At 39.4% G+C, this 21,936-nt stretch overlaps 1 protein-coding gene across 1 annotated transcript; it reads right to left on the bottom strand.

The window, feature by feature from the left end:
* Window positions 1-256: 256 nt before the first annotated feature.
* SLC5A7 (solute carrier family 5 member 7) lies at window positions 257-21,803 on the bottom strand. Its single transcript, XM_030953141.1, has 9 exons — window positions 21,699-21,803; window positions 20,484-20,706; window positions 13,226-13,339; window positions 9,826-9,981; window positions 7,100-7,248; window positions 5,029-5,172; window positions 3,076-3,229; window positions 1,703-1,920; window positions 257-971 (listed from the first exon to the last, which is right to left on the bottom strand). The coding sequence occupies exons 2-9, from the start codon at window positions 20,659-20,661 to the stop codon at window positions 348-350; spliced, it is 1,737 nt and encodes a 578-aa protein (XP_030809001.1). The 5' UTR covers window positions 20,662-20,706; window positions 21,699-21,803; the 3' UTR covers window positions 257-347.
* Between the last annotated feature and the right edge of the window lie 133 nt (window positions 21,804-21,936).

Below are 21,936 nucleotides of genomic sequence, written 5' to 3' on the forward strand. Positions count from 1 at the left end.
TTCAGACTTAATGTATTATAATATCTTCATATGATATCCTAGCTAAGAACTGTTGCACATTTTCTTGTACATATATTTTAAATTTTAAATATTTTTAATGGTACAGTACATAGCTCTGGATGGAAGGAATGGGATTGAATGTATACTTTAGTAAACACTCTGTGATCTAATCCAACATATTAGATAATAGCAGAAAAGAGTTCCTCCCATGGGATGCTCCTGCTCCTAGAAACAATTTAAAGAATGTGCAGTGGCATTTTATTCCCAATTCTTGCTTTTCTTCTGATAAAATACTTCTTTGTAGAATATCCTGCTTCTCATTGTTTTGCCTGTGGCTATGAGATTTTTTAATTATCTTCAGTATTGGACAGTTCTGGACTTGAATCAACGTAGTTGAAGGCTTCCTTGTTTGTGAAAGTTGAGCTCAAAGTTAGACTGTGTCGTGGATTCACAGGTGCAAGTTCATTTAATACAATATTGTCACTTTTTACAAGAGTTGCTTTGTCCATGTGTTCTCTACTGTATCTGGCAACAACAGCATCAAGAAAGTCCAGCTTTGGTGGTAAAGTCCCACTTTCAAATAAGTATTTGGCTAAGTAGGAGACTATGACATTAGTAAAGAAGGAGGTGAGCATAGCAAGTGTTTTAAACGGGAATCGCTGGATATAGAGGTTGTTATCATCTTGATACCAGCCAGGGTAGAAGATCAAGGGCTGAAGGTAGAGGTACGGCTCTCCTCCAGTTATTCTGAGGACAAGGCCAAACAGGTATCCTGCAATGGCACCGTAGGTGTTGGTTCCTTTAATAAATAACACACACAGGAGCTGGGGGAATATGATGATATAAATGAGGTCAGAGCTGAGGTACCAGAGGCCGTACACCGATGAAGCCAGCAGTGCCATTGCTGTTGCTGATGCTCCAAACAGAAGAACAGTGATTCTTATGACCCACACAATTTCCCTGTCTGAAGCCTGCAAAAAAAGGGCAGTGTTAGGTGTTTTTTCATGCCTATACATGTGTGCCTACACTTATATACAGTCAATGTAAAATACTGAATTGTAAAAGAAAGCTTTGCATGATTAATTCAATAATAATTACGAACTAATAACTCTAGCTCAATCTCAAGCTCAGAGAAAAAACCTTAGGGGTATGGTTGCCATTCCCAAAGCCATTACTCTTTGAACATAGCAAAAAGCTTGATGATGAATCAAAGAGAAAAAACAGCAGTGTGAAAAATAACTTTTAAATAGAATCACAATATGACACAACTAGAAAAAACCTGTCAGCATCAGAATTTCTTCTTTGTTTCCTAAGAAAAACTCCAACTCATTAGACTATTCTGTTGCCAAATGATTTCCCAATAAATGAAAGATTAGAAAAATGTCTCATTTTGTGAAGAATTTAAGTGGAACTTACACTTGTAGCAACACTAATTAGCTGTTTGGATAAATTGCATGTCCATGAGAACTCTTGACATCTGCCCTCCCCAAGCCAGCTTTTTCACTTTTGTCATCAGTCACAACCATAATTATTTTTATGATTTTGAGTTTGGTCAACATACTGTTAGCAATTAAATTCTTTTTCTAGTTACAGGCAGGAACATGAAAGAGGTGTTTCATTATGGAATTATAGTGTGTGTATCACCTAGTGAAGGTCTCACCTAAAATTTTCTCAAAAAGTAAAAACGAAAACATTGTCTCACATTTTGCCGAAAGGCAAGCTGGTAAATGTTCCGAGCAAACATAGAACTTGCTGATAAAATTGAGGAGTCAGCTGAGGACATCACAGCAGCAGACACGGCACCGAGGCCAAAGAACGAGATGTAGACCGGGCAAAGGTACTGCAGCACGATTGGTAAAATCATATCTGCTTCTTTTTTGCTCTTGGGGTCAGGGACACCGTATTCAGTCTGGTTCCAAGCTGCAATACGGACACCAATATGTTGTCAGTAACATTAGCAGCCACAGCACCTCCTGACTTCATGTGTAGCAAGCTATTCATATTACCACATTTTCATGCATATTCAAGAACAAACTGTTACTAGGGCCAGACCAATGGCATTTTAGAGAGGCAGAGTCACACCAGTTTCTGTTAGGCAGATTTAATTCTGCTCAGCATTTTTCCTTGTCTCTAAAATAAACTTTAAATTGCTCATAAATGTAGTTTTATTCAATAAAATAAATCTGGGATCCATGGGGTTTTTTGTGATGTGTTTAACTACTCTTTTAGATTACAAACAGGGCTCAAAACAATGTAAACATTTCTAACAGAATATTTTTAGCAGTTTAGCTACACAGTCACTGTGAGGGGGATCACTTTCACTATGACAAAACCTTGGCAAGGATATATTGGTCAAGGTAAGAAATTTCTCATAAATCAAAGAATCATTTATGTTGGAAAACACCTTTATGATCATTGAGTTGAACCATTAGCCCAGCACTGCCAAGCCCATCAACAAACCACATCCCCAAGAGCCACATCTACACATATTTTAAATAGCTCCAAGGATGAAGAATCCACCACTTCCCTGGGCAGTCTCTTCCAGCGGTTGACAAGCCTTTTGGTGAACGTTTCTCCTAATATCCATTCTAAACCTCCCCTGCTGCAACTTGAGGCAATTTCCTCTCGTCCCGTTGCTTGTTATGTGGGAGATGCGCCTTGCTATTGCCTCCTTTCAGGTAGTTGTAGAGAGCAAAATGTCTTTCCTCAGCCTCTTTTTCTCCAGGCTAAATGACCACAGCTCCCTCAGCCATTCCCCATTATTACTGTAACAACCAAATAAAAGTACCAGAATCTAACACAAACATTGAATAAAAGTATTGTGTCTGTAGATATCTAGAATCTACAAAATTATTTAATTTCATCCACTGTGGTAGGAGCGATTTCCTTTGGGAGAAATACTTTATAACATTATTTTTATGTGTAGTCTTCTGTTGAAGCAGTCATGAGTTGAAAAATGATGCCACCTGGTTATCTAACCTGTATGTCACCTATATCTAACAAAAGATTTATTTTCACACACTTGTTGCACTATTTATTTTACATTTATTGTACTACTGATTTTTAATAATTTACCTGTAGATGCTCCAATTGCTCCAATCAGCACTGCAGGAATTGCCATCACAAGACAGCCAAAAGCAGCCAGGAATGACAGAACTTGAGCATATGTGGCAGAAGATGAGGAAAGAACTCTCTGGAAATATGCTTGCCATGGAATTCCTCCTAATGTCTGCAAACACAACAGCATGCTGTGACTGGGGGGTAGCTGAATTGTTTTACTATCACCATACAGAGAACGTGCACAAGGATCACTTGAATGCTGAAAGCCATATTGCTACTGTTTAATTTATTTACTGAATATCAGCCAGCCGGTAAGAACTGCAACTTTCATTCTCACAAGCAATGTCAAAGCTGTGTAAGTCCACTTAAATCCCATTCTTTTAGACAAGTTGTTTTTTATATAATTAGCATCAACACTTTGCACTTTCATAGTCTCTGTAATCCCCAGGTCTTTTGACTTCATAAAACTTCATGGAAAGAAATATTTTCATATTTCATATTTGAAGAACTTGCCCTCCAATACTCCTGCTCCGCTAAAATTAGATTAGACTCTGACATGATATCAGAGCAAGATTTTGTCTTCCTTTGTGAATGCATGTAGTCATTTAAAGAAGGTGAGACATTCTGTATACACTGAACTCAGGAATCTGAAAAATTATTCTCCTACTGCCTTAAGCAAATAAAATACCAATAGAAATTGGTAGAAGACAGGCAAAAAAAGGAAAAGTTTTGATTTATGGTGAAAACCCTTCTCTTTTATTTGGATATGTAACTGAAGATCCTGATTGGACTTAAAATTATTTCTGCAAAATATGACACAAAATAGTATTACCAAAGGTTGAAAACGCGAGTGCTAACAATTTGTTCTTGAGAGCAGGATTTGAATAGTCTCCACTAAGTAATCAAGAGTCTGTCTCTAAACAGCATGGAAAAAAAGCCAAGCAAATTTCCTAACCTAGTTCTATACACTAAATGAGGCAGGAGGCATTTGGACCAGAAAGTGTGTATTCAGGTGTTTCATATAGCTTCATGCACACATAGGGACTAAATTAATGTTTCACAGACAAGTCTGGTTTTGACTTGCTCTTTACAACTCTTTTTCTTTGCCACCTTGATAATAATGTTCCTTTATCAAAGCTTTCCAAGAATGTGTAACTTTCTTGAGCTATAATGAAACAGACAACATGAAAAGAAAGTGTGTCATAATTTGGCAATATCAGAACTTTCCTTTGGTCAACAGCAGAAATGTAACCTTCAGGGTCACAGGAGAGAATACAGCCACTTGAGCTAATGTCATACTTTAGGTCTCTGGGAATGCTGAATAAAATAACATATTAAGAAAAAACCTCAGGATTTTTGGCTGTGAGGATTTGAAAAAAAGCCAGAAAATGTAATCCCAAAATAAAACATGATAATAAAATCAGTGTAAATTTGCATAGGGATGCTGAGAATGGAAAATGTTAGCGTGTGTGTCTAGATCCTCTAATGGAAAGTACTTAATAACCACTGATCCCATGTGTAATATAGGTATTAAATAATGAAAGACCATGGTTCATTCTGGCATGTGTGCATGTATGAATTTATCCATCCTGCCATCCATCTCTGCACAGCTTTTTATTTCCCTATACCAAAGGCATATTTAATCATTTGTATAATGTATTTATTGCCTTCTGCAATATATGAATTCCTCTGCCAACAATTACATCAGTTAAGCATTAGCTGCACACTTTTATTTAATTTTAACATGTCAGCTCTTTCAGCCTGATGTTATTTAAATTGCATTCCTGGCAATGCTGGCTGATATGTCACTGAAATCATTCAAATGTGTAGAAATATCAAGCAGGAGTCAAGAGGGTAAAAGTTTTCAGTGTGATAGAAACTCTTAACTAGATCCATCATTTTCAGCTGTCACAGTAACATGGTGTAAGTGCTTAAATGCTTTACTCCTTCATACAAATCACCACTTACCAGTAAAAAGAAATTGTCCAACCATGTGTAAATGTCAAGGGAGTTGATAGATCCAAGCCAAGGTGCTTGGTACACATGGTGCACAGCCGTGAGCCCAATGTCGGTTACTGCAGGATGGGACATGGCAAAGGGGACACTGATCCACTGGAACCAAAGAGAAACAATGTGCTCAGGTCTAAAGAAAATATTCTAAATCTGTGAAATTTTAATATTAACACTCTTCTAGTTTTATTATTCTTGCTTGCTTGAATAAGATCGAATACCATATCATCAAGATGATTTGCAAAAAGTCAGATTATGTGCAGGTGGAACATTTTTGAAATCCAGAGGGCTTGGTAGTGGATAGCTCACGTGTCCTTGAGAGTGTGAGCAAAGAATAAATGGAAACTGCAAAAGCAGAAGCAAATGCACATTTATGCAATTTTGTTCTGTTTTACCTAACCTCCTCATACATTGTTTACACTCTTTCCTGGACCATCAGCCATTAGAGGAAGGAGCAGCAAAGCTCTGCGACAGTGGAAGTAAAAACTGGTCCAGAGTCTGGAGGAGAAGCTGGGATGACTGAATCTGTGCTCTCCTCTGCTGTGACATCGACTGTGAGAGGGTCCCATCTGATCTAAACCTGCCTCCCTAGAGCATGACCATTTAGATGCTGACTCTTCAGCCTCACTGATGACACTCTTGAGTTCATGAATATGAGTTCTTCAGCGTTACATTATTGCTGTTTATTTCAAATGGGAAATTACATAGAGAGCCTAACCTGAATTAAACAAAACACTGTAAAGCTGTAGATCTAATAATTTAGAAAACTTCTGTACAACCTTCATTTCCAATTCTTATGTTATTCCCACAGGATCGGGATCTATAGGGGTTAATGAGTGGATCACACTGGAAGACAATTTCTATACTTTGATTTATCTCCAGTTTTGGGAGTTTCTGTAATGCATGCCATCTGTAGAAACTTAATGTTTCACAAATATTAACATTTATGCCAGGGTCAGAGTCAGTATTTTCCTCACCATTCAGATGAAAAAAAAAGATATGAGGGAAGAAAGTCTGGAATAACTTTTCATTTGAGGTGGCCAGCTGGAACTTGGATTTGCTTTTTCAGGCTATTTAGCACCATTTCCATTAAATCACTTAAGGGCCATAGTCCTTGCAGTAAGATGCCACAAAGTAAGCACAGAGAGCTGGTTAGTGACCACCTGTGTAAGCAGTGGCTGAAGCAATTTCCCTAGAGCTGCACAAGAACTCTGTTGAAAGAAGAGAAAGAACACCAGGCCTCCAAGGTCCCCTTTGATTCCTTCATCTTGAGCCACTCCATTTATTTTAGCATATCTCAGTTCTCTGCACACCTATGACTGTCTATTACTGCCACTTGCGAACAAAGCCAGCAGCTTCTTTGATTTCACCCTTGTGATCAGTGTCACACAGATGTTTTTCAATGTGGGACTTTAACATCAGCAGAAAATAAAAGGCTACCCACTAGCATATCATTGATAGCTAATGAGGGGTATTCACACTTCCGCACTAAAACAGCCAAGACATCTGGTGAGACTTCCTATATTACAGTCTCCAAGGGTGGCAGAGGGAAGTGAGGGAAAAACCAAGAAGGTTAACTAACTTAACAGGAGGTTAACTAAGCTGTGTAGGTGACAACCACAGAAAAGAGAAGCAGAAGGGCATCAATTCTGCAGGTCCAGTGACAGAATTTCTTTACCAACAGCTTCCTATGTCTGATGCCTCCTTCCAGTGTCGCAGTTCTATAGACTGACAGGGAAGGAGTCAGCACCAGTTCTATTCTGAGTTATATGTATACTCAAGAGGAAAATTGTAAGAGTGGTTGGACTTCCAGACTGGCTGGAAAAAAGCCAAAGAATCAGACCTCTTGGACCGCACTATTTCCCAAGTACAGGCTGTACATTGATGCAAATGCAGACTCTAATTTTAAAGTCAGTGTTCTGTGAGTCTGGTTAGCAATGCTGTGCCTGGTACACCCAGGATACACTTGGCCCTTCTAGCTGCTCAGGACAAATCCTTGACAAAACAGGGCAAAAAAAGCCAAACTTACCAGTCCCAGGAAGATGCAGAAGAGCTGAACTACGTCAGTGTAGGCCACAGAATAAACCCCACCCACAAGTGTGTACAGAGTGGCAATCAGGGCAGAAATTATGACTGAAATATTGACATTAATGTCAATGATCACACTTATAGTCGCACCTAAGGAGAAAACCAAAGCACTGTGTGTTAGTGTGTGTATCACAGCACGTCTGATGAGAACCCCACCTTTGTTAAGTTGCATATACTGGTTCTGGACTGACACTTAGTAACAGCACTAATAATTCCCCCATCTATATTCTGCACATCCTTTCTGCACCTTTAAAGGGAATGGGAAACGAGATGCTCCTGTTGGTCTAAGTTTAGCATCTGTCATTTTGCAGGTTCTTAGGAAATGGAGAAGTGTCCCAGCACTTCCTTACAATGCTCAAGGTCTGTAAGGACTACGCTCTCTTGTTCTGTCTGCAAAAACCAGCTATACCCATCCCTGATTGCCACAGTCTTCAGAAGGATATTGAGAATGTCCTCCAATGCTACCAGCCAGCTGCCACAGCACTTGCAGGATGCATGCCCTGAGGTTCCATGAAACTGTGTCTCTCCAGTATACTTTACAGTTTCCTCACTTGGTTCTCTTCCAGCAAGTCTTCCTTGCACTGGACTTTCCCAGGCTTCTCAGAGTCCTGGGATTCCTAAAACCTGGTCTTGCCAGCAAATAATTAAGCAGAAAAAGCACTGAATACATCAGTCTCTTCCATATCTTTTACCACTGGGTGCCCTATCCCATTCAACAGCAGTCGACATTTTCCGTTTTGTTAGGGTGAACTGCTCTTGAGCATGGATGCCATGATCCCTGAATATCAACCAGTTATGCTGGACTCCAGGACAGTCTCCCATGGGATTCTTCTCAGCAGAATGCTGGAGAGGCCCAGCTCTACTCTTCTGAAGTCTATGGTTGCAGTTGTGATATTTGCCTTGTTTCCCCCTCTCAGGACCATGAGCTCCCCAATCTCATGAATATTGCAGCCAAATCTGCCTTTGGCCGTTGACCCCTGACTTGTTCTTCCTTGTGTCTTCAACAGAGTACCTCCCTACAACAGCTCCCTGATCATTTGTGTCAAGAAGTTGTTGGCAGTGCACTCAAGAAACCTCCTGAATATCTTGTGTCCTCCTGCACGGCCCCTCCAGCAGCTATCAGGTTGGTTATACTTTCTCTTCGATGTATCAGCTATTTCAAGCCATTGCAATGTTTTAAGACCATGTTTAAAAAATTCCTCTCCTTCTAATTAGGATGATTTCAATGAAATATCTTGCAACTACTTTTAGTGCTTGCAGGTATTGTAGATGGATATTCTGGAGCACATATTTGGAAGAGTTTTGGCCTTAGAAGACAACATGATGTGTGATATATAAGAGCTTCTGGGAGCTGATAGATACGGCTTTTGCTGCACAATAAGCCTTCAAAGTTCATGTGCTTAAGAATTACAAGCTCAGACCTCTTCCACAGCTTAAAGACCAGGGTTTCCCATCTACAACCCTGCCAAGTAAGGAGTATTGCTGAAGAGCAAGTAGTGAAGAATACTGGGATTAAACATTCATCAGTGAGGATAGGTGTGAAAAAGGAACTAGATTACTCACAGAATAGTTAAAATCAAAATCTTCAATGACCTTTATAATCATGGACAATCTTTAGCTGTTGGCTGTTATATAAATCTAGAAAGATATTCACATCACTTGTGTTGAAATAAAAGAGAATGGCTTGTCCTTAATCAAAAATATTGCAAATACTCTGAGTGTTCTTCAAGTTATTCAACTCCTATCACCTCAGCATGCAGTTTTTTTCTTAGTCTTTTAAGGATTTTGTGATGAAATGGTGGTAAACAAGCTCCCCATTGCTTTGCAGTTCATCAGAGCGCAGTTGGAGAGTACCTTCAAAGTTTATTTTTGTTTCAAATAGCTTATGCTAGAAGGCATTACCACATGCATGTGCATTATTAGTATGATTAGTTGGTAAAAGTCAATTACTGGTGCTTCAACTCAAGGGCTTTCTCTATTCTTAAAGGGGTTGCTAAATGCAGGCCTGAAATATAATTAAAAACCCTGGAAGCTGATTTTTTTCAGGACTGGATGAGTAGTTGAGTGATTTTCTATTGAGTCATAGTTTCACTAATTCTCCAAATCCTTTCTTGAGTATTTTCTTCATTTTGTCAAGAAGAAAGCCATTTAGAATTGAAGAATTCTTCAATTTATTGATCAGCATCTGGTTTAATTCTATTATTTGTGTTATGGAATGGTCTGTATAAGGAAATCTCCTATATTCATAGGATTATTTTGTTAAGATGCATTGGAAATGTTGTTACATATCATTAAGGGAAATTTTGACTGGCTTCTCTCATCCCAGAGACATAAAAGAAAAGCTGGGTCATATTTGGCACAAAAGGGGCCCTTGCAATCACTTATGAACAGAAATTTGCTCCTAAATCCTTTCATGCTCTTTGAAGAGGGACAACTTAAAGGTATGTGAAAATGAATAGATACTTTGCATGTCTTTCCCTTATCAAAATAATTAAAGGAGTAGCATTACTGGATTTATTTGCTAGTTAGCATGGGTCTGAGAAATGTCACAGTCTGAATCACTTGCCTTAAACTGATACCTTTTGGAGCCAGAATTTTAATGCCTTTCTGATATTCTTGATAATTTCTACCTGTAATAAATTAATATTTATACTGCTTATTCCTTACCTAAGGCAGAGAAGATGGCAGCAGCCCAAAACATTTCTCCCATTAAAGCTGGAATAAACAGTAGTCCCCCCATCCTTTTTCCATAAAGCTGCTGAAAGGGGTCCAGCATTGTCACATAGCCTTTGGATCGCATGGGTTTTGCAAAAAAAAGGCCACCTACAAAGAAAAAGCCATGTAAGACACCAGCTGCAGTTTAGAAATGCATTGCCATTAAGGGATAAAACATTCATGGTCAGTTAAAGATACAAAAATGTCACCAATAGTATTTGTTTGTTTGTTTGGTTCTTTGTAAGTAAAAAGTACAGTGAAAATATCCTCTGGAAACTCTTACGTACGTCTACAGAATTACTTAAACACACAAACTCCATTAGTATCTATAGTCTGATGATTTAAAAAAAGGCTTTTTCTTATTTTTTCCTGGCTCAGTTTATGTAATCTCCCATTATGGATGCTGTCAGAGTTTTGTCTAATTTTGGATTAGCCTAAGAGAATGGCTTTTCTACCTAATCCCGTTGATTCTTAGACTGGAATCCAGTATGAATTTTCACATACTCCTACTCTAAAAATAAAACCGTCTGAGATTCCTGAATCAGAAATAGAATTTCACATGTGGTTTAGTGCACACACAGCAAATCTGATTATTTCAGGATAATTCAGATTTCTTATATATGTTTCAAACAACTTTACTACACCTGCAGGATATGTCAGAGGTCTTCTGAGTTCTGCCGGTGTCAGATTCCATGAATATTTCTCATACAGTTATTCACTTATGAATGTTCAGGAATTTTGATGTATCACTATTCTGCTCTGCCTGGCTGGTATATGGGCTAGATATGTACATAAATGTGCAAAGGCCTCCACTCCTCAAATTCTTTCTGTCTTGGGGAAAAAACAGGACATATCTGAGGAAAGCTGAAAGAGCCCTGTGTAGTTGAGATCTGCACATGACTATAACCAAGTCACCACAGTAAAACTGCTGTATAAGGTATAATTATGAACTGGAAACCCTGTCAGTTCCCAATAAGATATACTGTATGGCATCTGACAATCCTTAATTAGGTTCCTCATGACAAGATATGTCATTTATTCATCGTATTGTGCAGATTTTCCAAATTTCTATGTATTGCCTTTTATAACTCATATTCATTTCATCAAGTTCCCTGAACAGTGCTTATGTGAATGCTGTGTTTAGGCAGGTAGATGCAGAAACCCTTCAGCTTTTTTGTTTGTTTGTTTGTTTTTGGTTTGTTTTTTGTTTGTTTGTTTGTTTTGTTTTGTTTTTTGTGATTCTTGGTTTGGTAATGGATCCTTTTCCTAGTCTACTTGTTATGCCATCATCGCAAAAGACAATCGAAGAAGAAAAAAACATAATCTATTAGGATGTTCAAACACCTGTCAAAGGAAATAGGAGGTATTCAAACTTTTAAAACTAAATTGCTTGAAAAAATAAGAAAATAAATTGTATGGAGAACAAACAGGGAGATTAAATCAATCTTAAATACTTCCTGTCTGAAGCAGTAATATTTTTCCCAGCCTTGTATTTATAATTTTGATTATATATTTTTTTAAAGAAGGATAAAGGATTCCTCCCCTCGAGCCTTCATGTACAGATCATGCCTAGAGAAATTCTTTCTCTCTGTGCTCTGCAGAGAGATATATGGTTACACATACGGACTGCTTTTCTCTGCAGTGGCCATTATAATTTTCAGGAAAACAAGTCTGGGTATCTCTAAACAGCTGAAAACAAGCAGAGAGGCTAACTCTTCTGGACTATTGCTAATTTGTGTCAATTCTGCAGAGGCTGAGTGTTGCCAGGTTTCTCCTCGCAGAGAAAAGCAAGGCATAATTCTTCCCAAGAATACTTCTGGGTTTCACTTCTCTGAACCTCAGAGAAAGAAAAAACAATTCTTTTCTCATTTACTGCTCCTATGTTGTTCACAAGTGGAATGCATTGTTTACCTGAAGGGAATTGATAATTGGATTCTGGTGTGTTTTGATTCACTGGCCAATTGGATCCAGGTGTGTGTGTCAGGACAGTGGGCTGACAGTCATGAGATTCCGTGCAGTGGGGTGCAGTTGAGCACTTGGCAGATTCAGTTTAGATGTAATATAGATGTAATATAGTATAGAATAATATAGTATAATAAAGTAATTAGCCTTCTGATAAGATGGAGTCCTTCTCATCATTCCTCCTCCGTCAGGGGCAAAAATATCTACTATAGCTGAGGGCCAGGAGGATGCTTGTGACTCCAATGCCAACAGCTGGTTAATGACACCAATGGATCGTGACCCTCATAACTTCCTAATGGCACCAGCTCATCTCCAGGCAAACATCCACAGTCACTATTTTCCTTACAGCACACAGAGCTGCTCTCAGGCATGGCAACCACTGCCCAGAATGGGAACTGGCCTGCACATGCCAGGGAGGATCATCTGCAGTGGGGGACGTTTCTGCCTGGGAAGTCAGGATAACTAGGACAGGCCATTGGAAAGCACTTTCAAGGGGAAAAAAGGAAGAAGGAGGAAAACAAGTTGTATAGGAAGAAATAAAATGTGAAAGAGGATCTGGATAAGCAACCAAAGGAAACAAAGGGACAGATTAGGTAGGAGGACCCTGAGAATAGACTCAGAATAGACTGAGAGGTCAAGTAATATTAGAAAAGTGAGTGCATCAGTCATGTTAAGGAAATATGAAAAACACAGGATCTTTTTTTATCTGTAACAACATGCTTTTTAAACAGTTGCGTCATTATTTCAGCATTAGAACTTATAATTCTGTCTGTATTTTACACTCTGTCCCTGCATATATCAGGATACTGCATTAGCATTCCGACATGTGATTTAGAGTTTTGTACATTTAAGAGGTTGCATGTTTCAGTTTTAAGAAAATAGTTTCCAGTCTGAGGAAATATGTGCTACATACTTCCTACACAAAATCAGAAAAGTTACCTAGATTCTTGGTGGAGATCTATAAAGTATAAGCAATTTCCTAACCCAAAAGGATAGTTGTCTAATTCCAAGATTTATAGGTGTACTGATACCTGGGCACCTGGGTCATGTTCCAGATCATATAGGCAATTAAAGAAAACTTGAATATATAAAACTTGGTATTGACAATTTAAACACATTGCTACCCCCCTCTACCCACCCCCAAAGAATATGGTTGTAATAATCTAATAGGTCTTGGCAAGCAATTTGGGAGACTAGAGATATCAAAATATTTATAGAGTTTTTTTGTCTTGTTTTGTTCTGGTTTTTTTCAATAGCCAAATGTACCAGAAGAAGGGATCCAAATTACCTCAGCAACATTTTCTCAGACCCTAGTTTTTTTATTTCAAAGAATGAACCTGACATCAGAACTCTTTAAAATGAGGGACTATTAGTTTTAGTATTTGCTTACCTAAAACCAAGCTAAGGGAATATCCAATAGGAGCCTGAGCCCAAGCTAGACCATAGTCTGGGACATACACAGCTTCTGCTGTCCCATTGATGTAACCTCCTCCAACCCATGTGGCTGAAAAGGAAGAAATGGAAAAGTCTTTAATGTCCACAAATAAAGAAAAGATCACACACTGTATAATAAAATCATCATTATGTAGGATATGGCTATTTTTTATTATATGAACAATACAAGTGCCAGGCATGGCATCCTTTTATTAAAGGCAGCCCTAATTTGAATTTACAGCCTAAGTATATGAGAAAAGAAGTAAAATGGACTGAGGCAATCATCAAAGTGTCTAAGTCTCTATATAGTCAGTGAAGATGTGAGAGTTGAGTCCCCCACTACTTATTTACCATTACTATTTTGTTTGTGTTAGTACAAATGAAGGAGACGTATAAGGGGGAGTCTAAAGAAGGACATGAAAATTAGGCAAAAGTTTGATGAACACATTATTTACCAGGACCTTCATAAAAAAAAAAAAAAAGCCTTTTAAACCTTGTTAAATTTTTGTTGTTACATGAAGCATACTAATAAACTCTGAGTTCTCAAAATATTTCTATATAGAGTTATGGTGCTTTTTTTGTCACCATATAAGTTCTAAACTTTAATTAATTTATTTTATTCTTCCTTGAGCCATATTCAATAAAAGATATGTGCTATCTCCAATATTTCTGATTTTATCTTTCTCTCCAAAAGGCAGTATTTTTAATATACTGACCTCTGACACTTAATGAGTTGATTCTCTGCCTTTAAGGGAAGTTTCTACATTTGAGAATTTGGGATCAACAGTATATATGAGAGAAAAACTCCAACACAGAAATGTGTTGTGATTACATCTGCAAAAATATTTCATAACAAATCAAGTAATGAAGTTCATCTCTTCCTGTTTGCAGATTCCATGCAAAAAAAAAATTATTATCTCTGATGTATAATGAGCAAGTTTTAGAAATCCAAGTTCGCAGTTTGAACAAGGGCAGACAGACCATTACAAGTCCTAGATTTTTGTAATGACGTTTTGGTTTGTGTCAGAAGCCTTTACTTTTTCATGTAAGAGTAGTTAGGGTTTCTGTGTAAAAAGTCACAATGGTTGGAAATGTATTTTTCTTAAACATTCCTCAGAATCTTCCCATCATCCACCATCGTGCAGGCAAACTTGATTTTGTGTTTTAGACAAACAATTGGAGAGAAAAACAAATTAAGAAAATTTAATAAAATTCTTTAAGAAATTTCATTAAGAGCTAAATAACTACTCTCTTCTGCTTGACTGTGATATCTCTCAAGTACTACTAGAGGGTATTTTGCTGAATTTCACTATGTCTTTAGAATCAGAGATCTCCAGCAACCCGAGAATTACAATTGTCCCCCTTTCAGCAATTTGAAGCACAGGAATGAGCCATTCTGTTGTTGGAAAAGGTATAATGGACTTTTACGAGGGTATGCATGCAGAGAAAGGCTGCAACAAAAGAAGTGACCCAAGGAGCCCTGTTACAAGTAGAGTTTTGGTTATCAGGAGCTATTGTGTACTACAGAGATAAGGGGTGAGTGATGCCCATATGGGGTCACGTGGGGAAGATGGGTTAAGGCTGATTCTTAACAAGAATAGCAAGGACACGTAATCTACATAAAAAGTTGTCAAACATTTGGGATTTTGGGACTCTTTACAGTGTGAATTAAGATAGAGGGGAATATCATACTTTGTTTGCTGGATTTCTAGAATTATGGAATTGTTTGGATTGAAAGGGACCTTAAAAATCTTCTATTTATAACCCCTCCGTGATGGGCAGGGATGCCACCCACAAGGCCAGGCTGCTCAAAGCCCTGTCAAACCTGTCCTTAAACACTTCCAGGGATGGGCAACCTGTTCCAGTGCATCACCATCCTCATAGCAAAGAATTTCTTCCTAATACTAAATCTACCCTTCAATTCCCTACCTCTACATCTCATCCTTTCACTACATGCCCTGATCCCCATCTTTTCTATAAACCTCCTTTAGGTACTGTAAGGCTGCTATCAGGTCTGTGCAGATCTTTCTCCTCTCCAGGCTAAACAACCCCAACTCTCCCAGCCTGTCCCAAATATCAGTGTTGGGCCCAGTCCTGTTTAATATCTTTACTGATTATCTGGTTGAGGGGACTAAATCTACCATTAGCAAATTTGCAGATCACACAAAGTTGGGTCAGAGTGTTAATCTGCAGGAGTGTAAGATATGGACAGGCTGGAGACATGGGCTGAGGCCAACTGCATGAGGTTCAACAAGACCACATGATGAGTCTTAGGCTTCGGTCACAACAACCCCAGGCAGTGCTACAGGCTGGGGACAGTGTCTGGAAAACGGTCCAGCACAAAAGAACCTGGGGATGCTGGTCAACAGCAGATGAACATGAGCAAATATGTGCCCAGGCGGCCAAGAAGGCCAATGGCAGCCTGGCCTGCATCTGCAATAGTGCAGCCAGCAGGACCAGGAAAGACATTGCCGCCTTGTATTCAGCACCTCTAGTACTGTGCCCAGTTCTGGGCCCCTCGCTTTTAAAAGGGCTGAAGTGTGTCCAACAAAGGGTGACAAGGCTTGTGAAAGGTCTAGAAAAGATGTCTGATGAGGAACAACTGAAGCAGCTGGGTATGTTTAGTCTTGAGAAGAGTAGGACCTCATTGCTCTCTACAACTGCCTGATAGAAGGATGTAGTGATGTGGGGCCAGTCTCTTCTACCATGCTTGCAGTGAAAGCACAAGAGAAAACAGTCTTAAGCTGAGGCAGGTGAGATTCAGATTAGATATTAGAAAACAGTTTTGACTGTTGGGGTAGTCAGACATTGGAATATCTTTTCCAGGGAGGTGGTGGAGTTACTGTCCCTGGCGGTGTTTATGAGGGGTCTGGATCTGGCGTTGGGTGATGTGGTTTAGTGGTTTAGGGGCTACAGTGGTAATGTTGGCTTGATAGCTGGACTCGATGATCTCGAAGGTGTCTTCCAATCCCCATGATTCTACAATTCTGTGATTCTAAGTTTTTCTCAACAGGGCTGCTCTTAATCCACTCATCACCCATCCATGTTTGGGTTTGCCCAGATCCAGGTGGAGGATTTTACACTTGGCCTCTTTCACTGGGCCAGGTATCTTTGTATGGGATCCCTTCCCTATAGAGTATCAACCACAGCACTCATCTTGGTGTCATCTGCAACCTAGCTTGAGAGTGCCCTCATTCCCCTTGTCCATGGCCCCCACAAAGATGTTGAACTGTACTAGTCTCAATATGGACCCCTGAGGGACACCACTCTCTATGGAAAAATCCGTGACTACCTGGGATGTGTGTTGCTTATTGTGTCTCAAGCAGCATAATCTTGTGGAATAAGCACCTGTATCCAATAGCAAAAAGTAAATATTCACAAAGGGAAGCTTATTTGTCTCTTTCCCCAGAAAATGCCTAAGCATGAATTCTACATTAATTATATACTTGGTTACAGGTGGGAATAATATCCCATAGTCAGGGGCAGATGTCCAACATTGCTGCAGCTGTGGTGAATGGCGCTTCCAGCTCCAGCATTGATTTGCCAACAGTTGCTACAGAGATGTCAGATGTCCCCCAAGGGGCACTTGGATGCCATGCCCAGCTCCCTTATTTTCTTCTGGAGGAGATCAAGTCAATTCCCTTCTGTGTGATGTTGTAGGGGTCATTACCTGCCACTGTCTGCCCTGCAGACAGATACTGCTGTGTAAGGTGGCATGAAGGATTTAGCCCTTAATTTTATTTCTTGTTTTCTGGATTGGCATTTGAAAAATTGCTGCTAATCAATTTTTCTGTGCACATGACTGTTCTGGAACACCTGTCAGGGACCACACAGCTCTAGGAAGGTGTTACATGTGTTTTTCTTAGGGGGTGAATGGATAGTCAGCACGTACACTGACACAGGTAAATACACTAGAAATGAAATAAAGGGATAAGATAGGATGGGATTTCAATCTTAGATATTAATTTCCTATCCTCAGTTGCTAAACCACAATTTAAAGTTAGTTTAATACCATTATTTTTGGTGAAATTCTTTTTGTTTTTACCTAAATCAGCCAAAAGGAATACAATATTTAGTAATCTATGGAAGCATTCATGTGGTAATCTATTTTAATCTTCTCTTTGCCTGCCGTCTGAAGAACAAAAAAATGCAGCAAATACCAACATCCATTTAAAACATGCACTGTAAAAAATGATCAGACAAATACTGACAGTAAGGAGTGCAATTTTTCTTCTAGTTCCTGTAAGACACACAGAAGTTGATCTCAGAGTTCTTGATATATAGTGATATATACTAGGAAACCAAATTTTTTGCCACTTCTTCAGGAAGAATTCCTTGTCTGAGCACTCAAATTATTTAATAAACTCATCAAGTTCTGTAAAATGAAAATACTGATCCAAGGATTAGAATAAAATAGAATAGTGTAATTTTTTTTTTCATGTGGAAGGGTTATGTAGCTCTATCCAACTAAAATGCAAAAATTACATCAATAGATTATTACCTTTTGGGTCATGTTTGTGAGCATTTAGTTATGTAATCTCAACTATTTCCTTTGAGGTTTAGACTCAATCACTAAAATCAAATTAGATTAAATTTTGTTGCAGGTATCACTTCTTAAAAAAATCATTCACAAAAATAAGGAATGCTAGTATTTAATGCAGCATTTTATCTATAATTATGTAAAAATTATACACAGATTAAATGCGTCTACTGTGGTACAATGTTATTTCATTTTAATATAACCTGCTGTGATCCATCCACAATGCAACCTTTTCACTCCTTCTGTTTTCTTATTTGAAGACACAGTCAACCTTCAACAGGCTTTGTGTTCAGCATTTCAGTAGCTGGTTGATACAGCTTTTCCTTCTTCAGGATCATAGCATATATCCAAAAATATCCACAGCTGTTATTCATAGGTAGTGCTTTAGGATTTTTCAATGTTGTTTAGAAAATCAGCTATAATTACTCTGGAATATTGACTTTGGTGCTTATGTTCTGAATTTTATTTCAAATTTATAGGCTAAGTGCTGTCATCCTCTCCACTAAGTAACCCTAGAAACTTCTACCTCTTTCACGGCCAATACCTGTGGAACATTGTAGCGTTTGTCACAGGCAAAAAAGAGAAAACAAGGCCTTATCTCATAACCCAAAGTGCTTCATGTACATAAAAACAATGTCCTTTCTGGAGATCTTTAAAACATTTCTTGTTTTCCTGTTGTGGGGAAGCTTTTCTTTCTAATTTATATTTAGACAATTAAACCTGGAAAACATAAAGATGATGTCGGAATAGTCATGTATTGTGAATAGTCAGGGTTGCAATGTGCGAAATCAGCATCAACCATTTTTTAAAAAGCAAGTATGCAAGTATGTCCCTTTTGTAAAAATTATCAACCTGTAAAAATTATTGTCGATTTTCATAAGCTTACTTTCATAATTGTTTTGTTATGACTTTAGAAATTGAGTGCCCCAAACACCCTGAGACAAAGCTTGGATGAACCTCTGGCTCAGCAGATTCGTGCCCAGATCTCGCTTTATGCACCAGCCACGGTTCACTACAACTGAAAGGTAGGTTAGTTGCCATATCAAGCTTTAATTGCCAGAGTTAAGGAAGGCATAGGGGAAAAAGAGTGTCAGCCTTGACAATATAAAATCCGTGAGAGTTTGAGCTACCCAAAGGCTTTGGGATAAGTCTGATATTCTGCTGCAAAGATGAGACACTGTGCCATCTCTAGAGCTTGCACAACACAGGATGAACATGTGCAGGTGTGAATTGTGGTGGCTACAGAACATGTCTGAGATACAGGAAATCCCAGTTCAGGTCTCATTTGTGCTTCAGCTGTTACACAAAATATTCCTGCAAAATAGGATTAAGGAGACCAGAATCTGTACCTTCTATATGCAAAGCCATTAGTTCTAGCCACTTCTGTGGGAAATGCTTTTTCATCTTGACTCCCCTGATTTAATGTTTATTGTTTTGTGGCAAACAATATTTCTGCAAAATATTCTGTTTTCAGTGCCCTTGAAAACATTTCATTCAGCAGAAAGCAGTCTAACTAGCTCTCACTATGAGCAGATTCTCGTCATACCTTATCACCAGTAGCTGATGGATGCGTGATACAGTAAATTACAGCATAGTGCAAAAAGTAGAATATCTGACTGCATTCAAACTTTATTGACTTTTGCAAACATTCTTTACTCAATATCTAAACATTCAGTCTTCGAATGAGCAAAATGCCCCTGCAAAAGAATGTGAAGTTATCTCAAATAAAGAATGCAGATTTTTGGCCCAAGTTTTACTTGGCTCTTCCTTATAAGATAATTGTGAAAGCAGAGCAGGGCAAAACAGCAAAACATAAATATAGTCAGATAAATTCAATTTGACAATTGAAAGGGCTTTGCCTGAATCGGATTTAGATTAAATTAAGAATAAATAAAACCCACCCATGCCTGAACACTAATTTGCCTTAATATAATGGTGGGCAAATTCACTCTTCCTATAATGCATTTTTGTTCCAATACCATAATATAAGTTTTGAGATTTTGGACAGTATTTTGAATATTTTATTTACCCAGGCAAGACGGCTGGTTTGACTGGCTCTGGGAGTCAGAGAGCACCGTTTACTAAATCAGTGAACTCTTCCTTCACCCAGCCTTTTCTTACAGATACTACTATTGAGAGTAAAGCATTATTTTGTCCAATTGCTGAAAAAGAAGCTAAAAGAATCCACAAAATAAGTTTGCTGAAATCTGTACAGTTACAAGTCTGGAGTTATGTCAATTTTCTTTTAGAAAGTTAATTTATGTCGTACATCCTCCCCTTCCCAACAATTTTTTCCCCTATAAACTTTGTTTTACTCAGATTAAACAAACCAAATAACACACAAATATGGATGGTTTTAAAAACTATAACAATTATTTTAAGACTTTCTAATTAATCTATATTAATTCCATACTTTTGTCCCAAATATATCTGATCTACAGATGAATATGGAATGAAAATATATGTAAACTAGTTTAAGTGTATTCTTTCTGTAAGATTTACAAATATTTGTTGTTTCTATTCTAATATTTGGCTGTTCATTAAACAATTGGATAAAAAAGTATATCTATTTTCCCCACTTTGCATTACTCAACATGCAGATTGCAATTCATTCAGATGAAAAATTGACAGGTTTTACACTGACTAGGAAACAATAAGATGTTTTTTTACATACCTGTCATTGTAAATCCACCAACTAGCAAACCAATGTCTCTTCCACCGACTATAATGGCTTCGCTGCGATCTCCTTCGCTGCCGGTGTTCTTGGTTTTCCAAGCAGCCCATATCCCTACTGCCAGGATTGCCAGGTAGAAGACAACTATGGCCACCAGCCCCTCCACATGGAAAGCCATGTTGAAGTCCCAACTGTTTCTTTTATCGCTATTTCATTAAGACCTCTGGAGAGAATGCAATAATAGGTCTGCTTTTAGCATGGCTGCTTTTTAGAATCAGTGTACAAAAGCCTCAGATGGTTTTTAAAGAGACTATTCCAGTGAATTTATGAAATGAGAATTTCAGATGTAATTGAGATTAATGTCACATGCCAATTAAAACGCCTGTGGAGCAACAACCAGTGGTTACAGACTCTGAACACAAAAGGGAATGAACGACGTGGCTGAAAGCTAAACTATCCTTAGAAGTCAGTTATTGAGCACTGAATTATTTTGGTATCACCAAGTCCTCAATGTCTGGGAACTTTTCAGTCACAGACTTGTTTGGTACAAGAGATAGAAAAATCTTGGCCATGTGGACTATTACAAAAATCTCTATTTTGAAGACAAAATTGCTTTAAGTAATACTAGAACTACTTGTAAGTAATAGCTACAACAGCAAAACACATCTTTTAAGTGTTTGTATTGGAATGCTGAGTCTGGTCCCCCTTGTAACATCTCCTGTACTTTAAAGTCTGCGATTTCTCTTTTGCAACATTTAATTGTCCAGCATGAAACGTATGAATCTGTTCTCTCACAATACGGGAAGCAAACGGAAAGCTTAAAAAGCTGTCGGAAGGCAGAAATGTGGAAGTATACGAACTACCGCGGGGGAAAACTCCCGAGCGGCGCGGACAGAGGCAGCCCCGTACCCAGCCTCTCCCGGAGCCCCCTCCCCATGCTGGCCCCGCCGCTCCGCGCTCGCTCCGGCACCGCCGCGCCGGCGAGCCCCGTCCGCGCTCCTCCCGACGGCTCCGCCGCGGGGCCAGCCGCCCGAGCCAGCCCTACCTCCGGGGCTCCGGGGGCTCCGCGCTCCGCCGAGCGCCTTGCGTGGCCGCGCCCCCCCGCCCCGCGCCCGCGGCAGCAGCGCCCACCCGGAGCGCCGTCGGGCCGGGAGAGGAGCCCCGCCGCCCGCCTGCGCTCCGCCGCCCACCTGCGCTCCACCGCCCGCCGCCCACCTGCGCTCCGCCGCCGCGCTGCCCCGCAGCCCGCGGGGCACGGCCGCCCATCCCGCGGGGCGGTGTCGGGGCCGAGCCGCCGGGGGCTTTGTCCCCGCCCGGGGCTTTCCCGCTGGAAGGAGAGAAGGAAGGATCGTCTCTTGTCCCGCGGTGCCGACGGTGCGCCGAGTGCTGAGGCTGCGACGGGGGTCTCGTGGATTAAAAAGAGGAAAATCTCTTTATAAAGGAGGAGGGTTCA

The sequence above is a fragment of the Camarhynchus parvulus genome, chromosome 1 (genome assembly GCF_901933205.1).
Source record: "Camarhynchus parvulus chromosome 1, STF_HiC, whole genome shotgun sequence".
NCBI lineage: Eukaryota > Metazoa > Chordata > Aves > Passeriformes > Thraupidae > Camarhynchus > Camarhynchus parvulus.

Bases quoted from the DNA above. Each gene is read 5' to 3' on its own strand.
- SLC5A7 (XM_030953141.1), bottom strand. From the start codon at position 20,661: ATGGCTTTCCATGTGGAGGGGCTGGTGGCCATAGTTGTCTTCTACCTG. The intron at 7,249-9,825 runs GTAAGGAATAAG...TTTTCTCCTTAG, and splicing joins TGCCATCTTCTCTGCCTTAG to GTGCGACTATAAGTGTGATC. The intron at 5,173-7,099 runs GTAAGTTTGGCT...CTTTGGTTCCAG, and splicing joins TCTGCATCTTCCTGGGACTG to TGGATCAGTGTCCCCTTTGC.